We start from the raw sequence: 12,410 nt of genomic DNA, 5'->3' as shown, positions 1-12,410 counted from the left end.
CCCACGATACAGCCGCTGTTGTGAGATTTCTCCCTGAGATCTGCTTGTCAGGCAGCACTTCCACTGACCCGCTGGGTAACGGGAAAAATGACGGCAACAAAAAGGTCACTGAAGTAAAGATTCTTATTTTATTTTATTTTTTTGCCCATTCACATCTCATCTCCATCATTTTATCATGAGGTCTCCCCCCCACTAGTGCTATGCGATGATATTGCAAATTTTGGTAGTGATCCGATACAGGGCCTGCATATCAATACTGATACTGTAACTTATAAAGGCAGCTTATTTCGAGGAGAGCAGCCATGATCTTCATACATTTGCAAATTTGCAAACACATTATAATGACTACTAAGTCACTGTTATTTCCACTAACCTCCCCGTTCATATTCGCACTGCCGAGTCTATCCAGTCTTTTAAATTACGTCTTAAAACTTATTTTTTTACTTTGGCTTTTGATTCTGTCTAGTTGGCTGTTTTAGCTTGTTGCGTTGTTACCTATTGTTTGTTGTCCTCTTCTATTGTTTGTTTTAACTGTCTCATGTTTTTATTGACTGTGAAGCACTATGGTCAACACTGTTGTTTTTAATATGTGCTATATAAATAAATTTTGATTTGATTTCAGAATCAGAATCAGAATCAGAATACTTTATTGATCCCTGGGGGAAATTATTTTTTGTTACAGTGCTCCATTTTAAACCAACATTAAGACAAGACAGACAATACACTAACTAAGAATAGTACATTATATACATATATATACATACATACATACATAAGTCACTCATAAATAAATAGTTGGAAAAGAAACATGTGTAGTTGTAGCAGCAAACAGTGTGTTAAGTGGATGCGTTGTACAGGGAGATGGCCACAGGCAGGAATGATTTCCTGTGTCGTTCAGTGGTGCTTTTCGGTAATCTCAGTCTCTCACTGAACGTGCTCCTGTGACTGACCAGCATGTCATGGAGTGGGTGGGAGGTGTTATCCAACATTGTCTTTATCTTGGACAGCATCCGCCTCTCCGACACCACCTTGAGGGAGTCCAGCTTCATCCCCACAACATTGCTGGCCTTACGGATTAGTTTATTAAGTCTGTTGGCATCTGCGACCCTCAGCCTGCTCCCCCAGCATGCAACAGCATAGAGGATCGCACTGGCCACAACAGACTCATAGAAAATCCTCAGCATTTTCTGGCAGATGTTGAAGGACCTCAGTCGCCTCAAAAAATAGAGACGACTCTGGCCCTTCCTGTAAAGTGCTGTGGTGTTTTTAGCCCAGTCCAGTTTATTGTCAATGTGTACTCCAAGGTATTTATAGTCCTCCACAATGTCAACACTGACCCCCTGAATTGAAACAGGGGTCAAGTGTTTCCTGGTCTTCCTGAAGTCCACGATCAGTTCCTTGGTCTTTGCCACGTTGAGCTGCAGATGATTCTGCTCACACCACGTGACAAAGGAGTCGACCACAGCCCGGTACTCTGTCTCATCATCCCTGCTGATGCATCCAACCACCGCAGAGTCATCAGAAAACTTCTGAAGATGGCATGTCTCTGTGCAGTGGCTGAAGTCTGTGGTGTAGAGGGTGAAGAGGAAGGGGGAGAGGACAGTCCCCTGTGGTGCCCCTGTGTTGCTAATCACCTTGTCAGACACACACTGTGGGAGATGTACATATTGTGGTCTTCCTGTCAGGTAATCAACAATCCAGGACACCAGAGAAGCATCCACCTGCATCGCTGCTAACTTATCACCCAGGAGGGTCGGCCTGATGGTGTTGAAAGCACTGGAAAAGTCAAAAAACATGACCCTCACAGTGCTCGCCGGCTGGTCCAGATGGGTGTAGACACGATTGAGCAGGTAGATGATGGCGTCCTCAGTTCCGAGACGAGGCTGATAAGCGAACTGAAGGGGATCCAGGTGTGGTCTTACTATGGGTCGCAGCTGGTCCAGGATGAGCCTTTCCAGGGTCTTCATGATGTGGGAGGTCAATGCCACGGGCCTGTAATCCTGGGGGCCACGTGGCGTCTTTGGTACAGGGACGAGGCATGATGTCTTCCACATCACCGGGACCCTCTGCAGACTCAGACTCAGCATAAACAGTTTATGAAAGACTCCACACAGCTGGGGGGCACAGGTCTTGAGGACAAGGGGACTCACTCCGTCTGGTCCAGCAGACTTGCCTGAGTGAAGTCTCCTCATTTGCATCTCAATCTGGTATTGAGTGAAGGTGATGGGTGGGGGAGGGGTGTCAGGAATCTCACAGGAGGCAACATGTGAAGAGAGAGGCTGGCACAGTGGTGTGGCTCTGGATTCCAGGCTGACTACAGGTGAGGTTGTGGGGGTAGGAGCAGACACTGTGGTGTCGAATCTATTGAAAAACAGATTCAACTCATTGGCTCTATTCTCACCTCCCTCAGTTCCCCTGCTGTTGGTTGGCCTGAATCCAGTGATGGTCTTCATGCCCCTCCACACCTCTCTCATGCTGTTCTGCTGGAGTTTCCACTCCAGCTTCCTCCTGTAATTGTCCTTAGCCTCTCTGATCTTGTCCTTTAGTAACACCTGGATCTTCCTCACCTCCTCTTTGTTGCCCCCTCTGAAAGAACCTTTAGTGTATTTTAAAACTTTTTTAAAAACTATTAACCTGGATTTTTAATGTGTCTGCCCTCAAAATACTTGGGGGCAGTTTCTCCTCTTTAAATGTGCTCTGTACATAAAATAGACTTGACAGTCAACACAATATATTTATATATTCCTTATGTGGTGAGAGCAGGAAGGTAGTTCCTGGAGGATGATGGAATTGATACCATCTAATAGAAAACCTCTGGGACTTTATTTTTGGTCTATCCAACACCACCAGGTTACACCTCAGACTGTTTTGGAGCTCAGTGATTTCCTGGTCCATATGTGGGAGGAGACTCCAGGACTCCATTGGTTGTCTCAATAGGACCATGCCCTGATGTTGTTAGACATGCTTACAAACCTCGTTGTTTGCCTATTGTTGTTTGTTATCAACATTATCCTAGCCTAATGATAATAAGCCCCAAATCTGCTAAGTCTTTGGTGATTGATGCACTTGCATGTTTTCAGGAACAAATTAATTTCATTTATGTTTGCTGATAACACCCATAAATGTCTTGTTTAAGCTCTTACTTTAGAAAATTCTGAAACTTCTGTGCTGCTATGGCTGCTAGTGTGTGCTGCCAATTTCTATTGCAAGGCTCTGTGATCTGGCTTTGTTGCAAAATAAATAAATACATTTTAGAAAAGTAATAATCCTTTTGTTCTCATGCTTATAGCATTTAACTGTTTCCTTCTTATTATTAGCAAGAACAATTAGCTGTACAAAAACTTATAGAAACTTAGTAAATATAGAAACATGTAAAAAGTCTTGATAGCTTTCTTATTTTTTAATTGTAATGCTCCTAAGAGAGAACCTTGGGAATGGAGCAATCACTGAACAGAAAATACAACACACACGCGCGCACACACGCACGCATAGGATAGGACTGCAAAGGAAGCCACAAAGAGTCTTTCAGCTGATCTCGCCAAACAGACTCTGTTAGGACAAGGATGAAGGGCATAACAAGACAAGGAATATAGGAAAGGTGGTGAGAGCACTGAAAGGAAGATATGAAGGGACAGTGCTTTTACAAAATTCAAAGGAAAACAGAGAAACGAGAAGCACAAGAAAGAACAGCAGAGAGGAGACAGTCATATCTGGACTTAGACTTGGACACACTGGTTTAAACAGAAAAATACCACACAGGAAAATGTGTCTGCAGTGGAGAACCATAGAACATGTTTTATTGCAATGCTGAAAATATGAGGGTATGCATAGACAACTGATCCAAAAACTGAAATGAAACTGGACCTTATTGATTTATTTATAAAGAACTGAAGACGTGAAAACTATCAGGCTATATTTCATTTTTAAGACAGCCTAATTTGTTAGGTAGCTTCTGTTTTTTGTATTTTGTGGCATTTCAGCCTCCACACCAATGGAGGGCAGTAATGTACCATCTGGGAGCGCCAACCACCAAGAAAAATAACAAAGGAAGAAGAACTATACAGAAAACTATTCATGCTAGCTGGGTACGAGCAGGAAATCTTAATTGTATTTGTTTTCAAATTTAGGCTTCAAAAATAGAGCGACAGTTTTCTGTATGAAGACGAAAGGAGACGGATATCATCAGCTTTATATTTTGACAGTAATTTACTGGAATAGGTTCAGATTTACTAGATAGCATCCTTTCTGTCGGGACGACACCAACACACCGTTTTCAACATTACGTCCCAAGGCCAAGGTAAGCTTATTCAGCTCCCTCTATAATACTCTAATGTTATATATGTTAGTTAGTTTGTTGCAAACAAATTCAAACCCCAACAATTTAATTCCGTCACAAAATAGTGATGTCTCCTGTAGTTTTTCCAGTGTAGACAAAGTACACAGTAGATGCTGTCAGTGTTTACTACAGCTAGCAGCCATTTAGCCCCGTATACAGTTACGGACGCTCTGCAGTCATTCCCAGTATTACTGGAATAATTCTGCACATTCCCACCCTTCTCTGAACTATGGTGTGTTTTTGCTATAGTCAGGAGATCATTTATTCTAATTACTAAATCTTTTACAACATTATACAATCAGTAACATCTGTCCACCCCCTGCTGTCACCTGTCTGTAGGTGAGCTCCTCCGAGTCTTCATGGCTTCATCAGAGGTAAACATGCAGGAAATGAATGAGGTTGTGATCGTCACCTTACCGGAGTCGGGGAGCGAGGACCTCCCCTCTGTGGCAGAGGAGGATAAAGCAGTGCTGGTCACTGCAGAGTTGACCCCTCAGACCGGGTAACACATACTCACTGCACACATGGCCTTGTGGTCAAAATGTAAAATAAATGGGAAGGGGCAAATTTACTGAAAGATATAAGATGAGTAATAGTGAGATAGAAATGCAAAACTGCTATAAAGAGACAAACAGGTCCAAAGATGAGCAAGATGTCGACAAAAACACAAAATAAAAATATGCAAAAGTGCACGCTACAAAGAAATGCAACAAACACAGAAATGTAAAATCACTGAACATGTACAAAAATGGAAAATAAATAAAATAAAATGACTGTCATACAAAGTGAGAGAGATACAACATTAAAAATAAACTCAAACAACTGTAATAGGATGCAGAATAGCTACATAAAGAACAGAAATACTGTAGGTGGACTGCCAACTCCACTTACTTGACAGTCATATATATACAAAATAACATATTGTACATGAAATCACATACAGCAGATGTACTGATATGCAGAAGTTTGCTGTTTTTTCCCCCTCAGGGAGAATGTCCTCACAGTAGCACCAATGGAAGCAGAGGCCATCAGAGCAGATTCACTGGCAAAGGAAGACGCAGTCATTGGTAATTTGAACTGAACTTTTCTTTATTAGCTTCAGCTGGATTAATTTTTCTTGTTTTCCACTTTGTTTGCATAATTTTCTGTAAAGAATAAACTGCCGTGCCATTTTTCACTCTTCTGAATTTTTCAGAAGTAAATAAAAGAACGTGTAAGTGATGGTTTACTTTACAGTTTACTATGTGTCCTTATGAAGATGTTTGCATCTCTGTCTTTGCAGTGAAATTAAGTGAAGAGGTGGATGTGGAAGCTGACGTGTTCTACCCAATCACATGCGGAGACGTCAAAGCCACTCTGATCTGGAAGAAATTCGTCTGCCCTGGGATAAATGTGAAATGTGTCCAGGTACACAGTCGTTTTTAAAGCACTTAGCTTGTCCTAAATCTACACTGACTTGTTTTTCTTTCCTCTCTGATCAGTTCAATGAGCAGCTCATCAGCCCAAAGGAGTTTGTGTGTTTAGCAGGGAAATCCACTCTGAAAGACTGGAAGAGAGCTATCCGACTCAATGGCACCATGCTCAGGTCTGGACTTGTTATTAATAGACAGTAACTGTAGTGGATACAAACCCCACTGTGCAGTATATTTTTCAACACAATGTAATATGAGAGAATCCAGTATTTAACCTTTTCAGAGTGCTTGTGTGCAGGACTTCTTATAGCTGCCTTCATCAGACTTGATCGTGTTACATTGTGTGTTAGTTTGCGATCTCAAATCAGCCCTTTGTACTGTCGTCACCTCGCTGGGCGGGCGGGTGCCGTGGACACCTAAGTTTGTGAATGCAGTAATTGGAGAAAGAGGCAACGTAGGAGCTTCAAATTGACAGCATAGGTGATTTCACTAAAAATCGTGCACAGGTTTGAATCTCAACACACCCACTGGTCGGACATGTTGACGCTTACATATGAAAGATCTAGCCAGGATCTGGCCTGATGGCTCGATTTTCCCCCGATATTTAAAATCTTTCACACAAGTTAGCCATCATATGATTCTTTCCAGCGTGAGTCTGTCTCAGGTGTAATATGAGAGTATTTAGGTAAAATGAATGGTGCCTGAAATCATGTGGCATCACTGAGCGGCTTAAACTTCCTCTCACTCTCATAACTGGGTTCAACCCATACAAAGGCTAAGTCTCTTTACTCCACCTTTAACATCATCATGTCTTCTGCAAAACTTTGACTTTAATAATAATAATAAAAATAATAATAACAATAGACTTTATTTGAGGGCGCCTTTAAAAAGCCAAGGTCACCTTACAAAGAACAACATTAATAAAAGGAGCAATAGTCATTAAATACATAAAGAAAGTTAAAATTGCAAAACAGAACTTGATAAAAGATAAAAATCAGCACTAACGCGAATGAGCCAGTTTGAACAGATGTGTTTGGAGCTGTGACTTAAATACAGGAAGAGAGTTTATATTTCTAATGGCTGGAGGCTCTGCTCCTCGGAGTGTTGAGACGTGAGGACGGAACAGTAAGATGAATAGCAGATGAGGATCTGAGAGGGCGAGAAACAGTGATGATATGGAGCAGGTCACACAAATAGGAAGGAGCAGATTTATGGATACACTTGTACGTGAGAAGTAAGATTTTAAAGTTTATCCTTCTATGGGCAACCAGTGAAGCTGCTGAAGAACTCGGGTAATATGAGCTCTGGACGGAGTACGAGTTAGAAGTTGGAGTTTATGAAGGGACCTTTTAGGGAGACCAAATAGGAGGGAATTGCAGTAATCAGTACGGGACGTAATAAGACTATGGACAAGGATGGCAGCAGCATGGGTAGGAGGGAAGGGGCGGAGTCGGTTATTATTACGTAAGTGGAAGTATGCAGACAGGGTTATGTAACTAATGTGAGGCTGGAATGAAAGAGTATTATCAAGTATGACACCCAAACTCTTAACCTGAGGGGAGGGAACGGTGGGAGAACGTTCAATGTTAATGGAAAAACTGTGGGATTTGGTTAAGATAGAGGCTGTGCCAATGAGTAAAACTTCAGTTTTATTACTGTTAAGTTTAAGAAAATTGGAGGAGAACCAGGATCTAATCTCGATAAGACAGTTTGAGAGGGAGGTAAGTGGGACGGATGAATTGGGTTTAGAAGAAATGTAGAGCTGGGTGTCATCGACATAACAGGGAAAATGTATATTATATTTTCAGAATATATGTCCAAGAGGGAGCATGTAAATAATGAATAAAAGAGGCCCTAATACTGAACCCTGGGGCACACCAGCAGAAACAGGATAGAGACTTGAAGAGCGTGATTTCAGTTGGATAAACTGAGTGCGGTCTGAGAGATACGAGGCTATCCAAGCAAGGGGTGGGGGGTGTATGTGGGGATATTGTGAGAAATGGTATCAAACGCTGTCAAGAAGAATGAGGATATATAGGAACCAGAATCAGCTGCCATCAGAAGGTCATTGGTAATCCAGAAGACAGGCTTTAACTAACACAGTGGGAAGAGGGTCAAGGTGACAGGTGAAGGATGTAGATTTTTTTAATAAGATTAGATACATCAGTTATGGAGGGAAGAGTAAAGCTTGAAAATAACTGTGAGGAAGACAGTGGGGGAAACAGGAAGTCTACTTCAGAGTCAGAAGCTCCTGCAGAGTTTAGTTGACGGTAGATATCTGAGAATTTACGAGTGAAAAAAGAGACAAGCCGGCTTGTTGTTCCCGACAGCAACCAGTAGAGGGCCTGGTGGTCTCACAGTCTTGGGTGCAATGCATTAAAAAAGAACTTTTTCATTCAAACTAGTAATTTAAAGTGCTTAAATGTACTTTTTTTGTGTGTGTATATTTTCTTCCCTCCCCTGTTTGCATTTAATTTATTCATAAACTTGTAGAGAATCCCACGCTCTCTGGTTATTTATTTATTTATTTATTTATTGTCTATACTTAAACTCTCCCCTAGATATTTTTTTTTGGCCTTTGGTTTGCATTGTAACTTATTTTCAACATGTTTTGCGTCACGATGGCACTCTTCTGTCAGACATGATAGACAGTTACAGCAAATTGTGCCTAACAGCCTTTCATCATATTTAATTTCACAGGAAGATCATGGACTCTGGTGAACTGGACTTCTATCACCACACAAAGGTCTGCTCCAACACCTGCCGCAGTACTAAAATAGACCTGGTGGGAACTAAAGTGTCCATCAGCACTGATTCGTCAGACGATGTGATTCCCGCCACGCCTTCATCAGCTGATTGTAAGTCCTTTTACAAAATGATTTGGTGCAAATCAAATACACTACATAAAAAATAATGACTGTGATGAAGCAAAAATAAACACTTTAAACAGTAAAAATTAACAGATTCTATACAATGTAGCTGCCATCGCCAGTGCGTGAATGGGTGGATGACTGGATATGTAAAGCGCTTTGGGGTCCTTAGGGACTAGTAAAGCGCTATATAAATACAGACCATTTACCATTTATACACTATACTGAAAACAAAAATAACTTTGCAGAGTCTTGGAGTGTGTTACATCTCCATGTGCAGGTTTGCAAACATGATGAGGTCAGAATCATGAAGATTAATCAGTAATCTTTTGCATTAGCCTCACTTAATGTAATCCTGCCAACACAGATTTTAGGTTCAGACTTGATTGTGTTACATTGTGTGTTAGTTTGCGATCTCAAATCAGCCCTTTGTACTGTCGTCACCTCGCTGGGCGGGCGGGTGCCGTGGACACCTAAGTTTGTGAATGCAGTAATTGGAAAACGAGGCGACGTAGGAGCTTCAAATTGACGGCATAGGTGATTTCACTAAAAATCGTGCACAGGTTTGAATCCCAACACACCCACTGGTCGGACATGTTGACGCTTACATATGAAAGATCTAGCCAGGATCTGGCCTGATGGCTCGATTTTCCCTCGATATTTAAAATCTTTCACACAAGTTAGCCATCATATGATTCCTTCCAGCGTGGGCTGTAATATGATGAGTCTGTCTCAGGTGTAATATGAGAGTATTTAGCTCGATGCTTTGGCCCCATGTACGAGTGTGAGCACAGTTTTAAGAGCTTTTTAAAACCTTCATCCAGCAGTATAGTCACAGGCAAACAGAAAACCTGACTTGTTATTTCCAAGCTAGTTTTAGTGAAGACTGGGAAAACATGTTACCTGTGAAAAATCCCATTTGGCAGTAATTCAGTCACAGTGTGAGTGACTTTGCATCCAGGAGTACGTCATTGTTATAAATAAATATAAAGTGAAGCCACGCGCAGCACAGATGAGTGGAGCTTCTGAACCAGCACCACAGTCTGCACTGCAACCACGTGTGCCGTCTCTGTTGTAGTGAATGGAGCTGCAGCATCATTTCCAGAGGTGATGGAGGAAGCTTCAGGCTGGGTCACAGCCATCGGAGGTGATCAACAACCTACATACACACAGACACCATCAAGTGGAGTCACCTGACTCAGAGAGGTAATCATGTTACTGATGTGTGTGTTTGTGTGCACAGAGGACTCCATCGCGTTCTGGCGTGCGGTGAAGGAGGCAGGGCTGCTGGAAGAGGTGGTAGAGGACTTCCAGAATGAGCTGCAGGAGGTGCTGAAGGGGCTGCAGGAGAGAGTGTGTGACCCACCGCTGCAGGTCAAAGGTTAGAAACACACACAGGTGTGGGTCGGTTAGTCACCTGCCACAGACGACTAATAAAAATACTGATCGTGAAATGACGCAGCGTGACTGCTCTGTTTCTCAGATGCTGTTTTACTCAACAACATAGTGCAGAACTTTGGAATGCTGGACCTTGTGAAAAAGGTTCTGGCAAGTCACAAGAGCCAGATGGACCGTTACAGAGAGCAGTACACTCGCAGCTTAGCCGGTCAGTGCAGAATCCTAAGTGGTCTTCCTTGTGCTTGTGATTTGTGTAACTTTGTAGAAATGACTGCATTCTGCATGAAGGAGTAACAGCAATCTTGTGGTACTTCACCGTCTCCCCCTGTAGCCCTGGAGCAGCAGTGTGACGAGCACAGGAAGCGAGCCAAGGAGCTGAAGAGCAAATCACAGCACCTCAACAACGTCCTGATGACCCTCACGCCGGTGCCTGCGCCTCCCGGGCCCAAGCGTCCCCGGCTGACGCGTGCTGTCTCCGGTCCTGCCGCAGTCAATGCTGCACCCACCCAGATCACCCTGCCTCTTAGCCAGCTGACCAGCCTCCCACTGGGGAAGGTGCTGACTGTGGCAGGAGCCCAGCCCAGCACCAATGTTGGCGCGTACACCCTCCTGACCTCCTCGCTCTGTGGGTCAGAGCTTTCAGCTGATGGCTCTAACTTGACAGTTTTGTCCACTGCTGCCGGTCAGGAAGGGGCAGCTGGGGCCAGCAGCCAAGCAGCCTCCGGGGCCTTCGTTAAGTTGGTGGGACCTCAGTTCCAGCTGGTGACGCTGCAGGGTCTGGCCACCACACAGGGCGCCGCTGTCCAACAGCAGGTTGGCACCATCAGTGTTGTCGACGCCTTGGCAGCCACCACTGCCGACGATTCCGAGGAGGCAAACCAGCTAGATGATGATGATAAAGGTCAGCCAGAGCAGGTTAAAGAGGAAGACGGGGACCAGCAGGACCAGCAGCAGTGAAATACAGCCTGGCTGTTTGCTCCCTCGTCTGGCTTCTGATTGGCTTCAGTTTGGAGTGGACTGAAGGTGGAGGTGAAGGCCTATGAACCCTTTTCCACACCATTTCATGCATTTCAAGACATCCATAGATCTCCATTAGAAACTGAACAGGTGTTGTGACTGTATATTTCATCCGTAATAAAATATGTATCACGTCTGTCTGTTTATTCCACACAGGAAGATTGTTTAGTTTGATAATAAATGCTTGTTTTTTTTAAAGAAAAGTTCAGGACTTGAGGATTTTTGTAAAACGTATTTTTATAAAAAAGAGTGAAGGGATTTTTGAATTGTCCCGACCTTGGACGACTGTTTGCTGTGATGTTACTGGCTTCATAGATTCTAAATTCACTTGGATTATAAAACACTGTTAATGTACTGGGTCTTATATCGTTCTTTTCTATTCTACTTGAACACTCAAAGCACTTTGTACAACATGCTTTATGCTTTTCTGTCTAACATTCATCCTCTGACACATGCATCCGATAGCATGTTGGGATTTAGCTCCACCAACCTTCCAGTAGATGACCTGCTCCACCTCCTGTTCTTGGGATGCTTTGACCACTGGGTGTGGTCAGGAGAACACTTTAAAATGGGGGTAAAAAAACATTTATGTGAAGCTTAACCAGTACATGACTTATGCTGGCTGGAGTATGTATCATGAACTCAGCATTAACATGTAAATTACAAAAACTTTGTGTTATTTATACTTCACATTGAAGAAAGCAAATGTACAGGTATTTAATTGATCGTTACTCTTGTTGCGTTAAAGTTTTGTGACCCTACTTTGCATTAAAAGCTTTATTCTCCCCCAGAACATGAAGTTTATGAGTAAATCCTTCAGCTTTATAAGCAAAGCAGCAGATTGCAGCAGTCATTCCAAACTTAGACACGAGCCCCAGTCATCGGATGGTTGGTGGAAGAACTCTTAACTAGAAGAGATCTGCAGCAGGTTCTTTAGTTTTTGCATTTGCACACTTACATATTTCAAGTCATAGAACAAATGTTAATATTAGAAAATAGTCTTCTGTTATGAGAAAAAAGTAATTGCACTGTAAACCCAAGAACTGGTTGTGTTACCCTTGACAGAGCAATCAACTGATGACTGGCACTGAGTCATTCACATTACTGTGGAGCAACATTGGTCTGTTTTTCTTTGCAGAATTGTTCTAATTCATCCACACTGAAGGGTTTCTTTCATGAATCACTTGTTTAAGGTCATGCAATTTATTCACTTTCCCTCTGGGGTTAATAAAGTTTCTCTGATTCTGATGCAAGTTTGAGTTTTGAATAAAGAAGTGTAAAACTTTTGGGGTTTTTTTGGCATTCAGAGGTGGACGTGCTGCATAACACAAATGTGCTCGAGCTCCAGGATACAAACTGATGGCTGGACTTTTTCTG

The 12,410-nt window shown here is 42.7% G+C and overlaps 1 protein-coding gene across 1 annotated transcript; it reads left to right on the top strand.

Moving 5' to 3' along the window:
- The first annotated feature begins 4,029 nt into the window (after positions 1-4,029).
- gmeb2 (glucocorticoid modulatory element binding protein 2) lies at positions 4,030-12,319 on the top strand. Its single transcript, XM_085443757.1, has 10 exons — positions 4,030-4,297; positions 4,676-4,838; positions 5,324-5,403; positions 5,619-5,743; positions 5,818-5,921; positions 8,449-8,606; positions 9,697-9,765; positions 9,862-9,999; positions 10,102-10,224; positions 10,348-12,319. The coding sequence occupies exons 2-10, from the start codon at positions 4,696-4,698 to the stop codon at positions 10,971-10,973; spliced, it is 1,566 nt and encodes a 521-aa protein (XP_085299883.1). The 5' UTR covers positions 4,030-4,297; positions 4,676-4,695; the 3' UTR covers positions 10,974-12,319.
- Positions 12,320-12,410: the final 91 nt, after the last annotated feature.

Source organism: Copadichromis virginalis, linkage group LG20 (assembly GCF_057382275.1).
Source record: "Copadichromis virginalis isolate Kocher_CV1m ecotype Utaka linkage group LG20, C_Virginalis_male_GT1.1, whole genome shotgun sequence".
NCBI classification, from domain to species: domain Eukaryota; kingdom Metazoa; phylum Chordata; class Actinopteri; order Cichliformes; family Cichlidae; genus Copadichromis; species Copadichromis virginalis.
The sequence above is the reverse complement of the archived record's forward strand: the minus strand, read 5'-3'. Positions and strand labels throughout refer to the sequence as shown.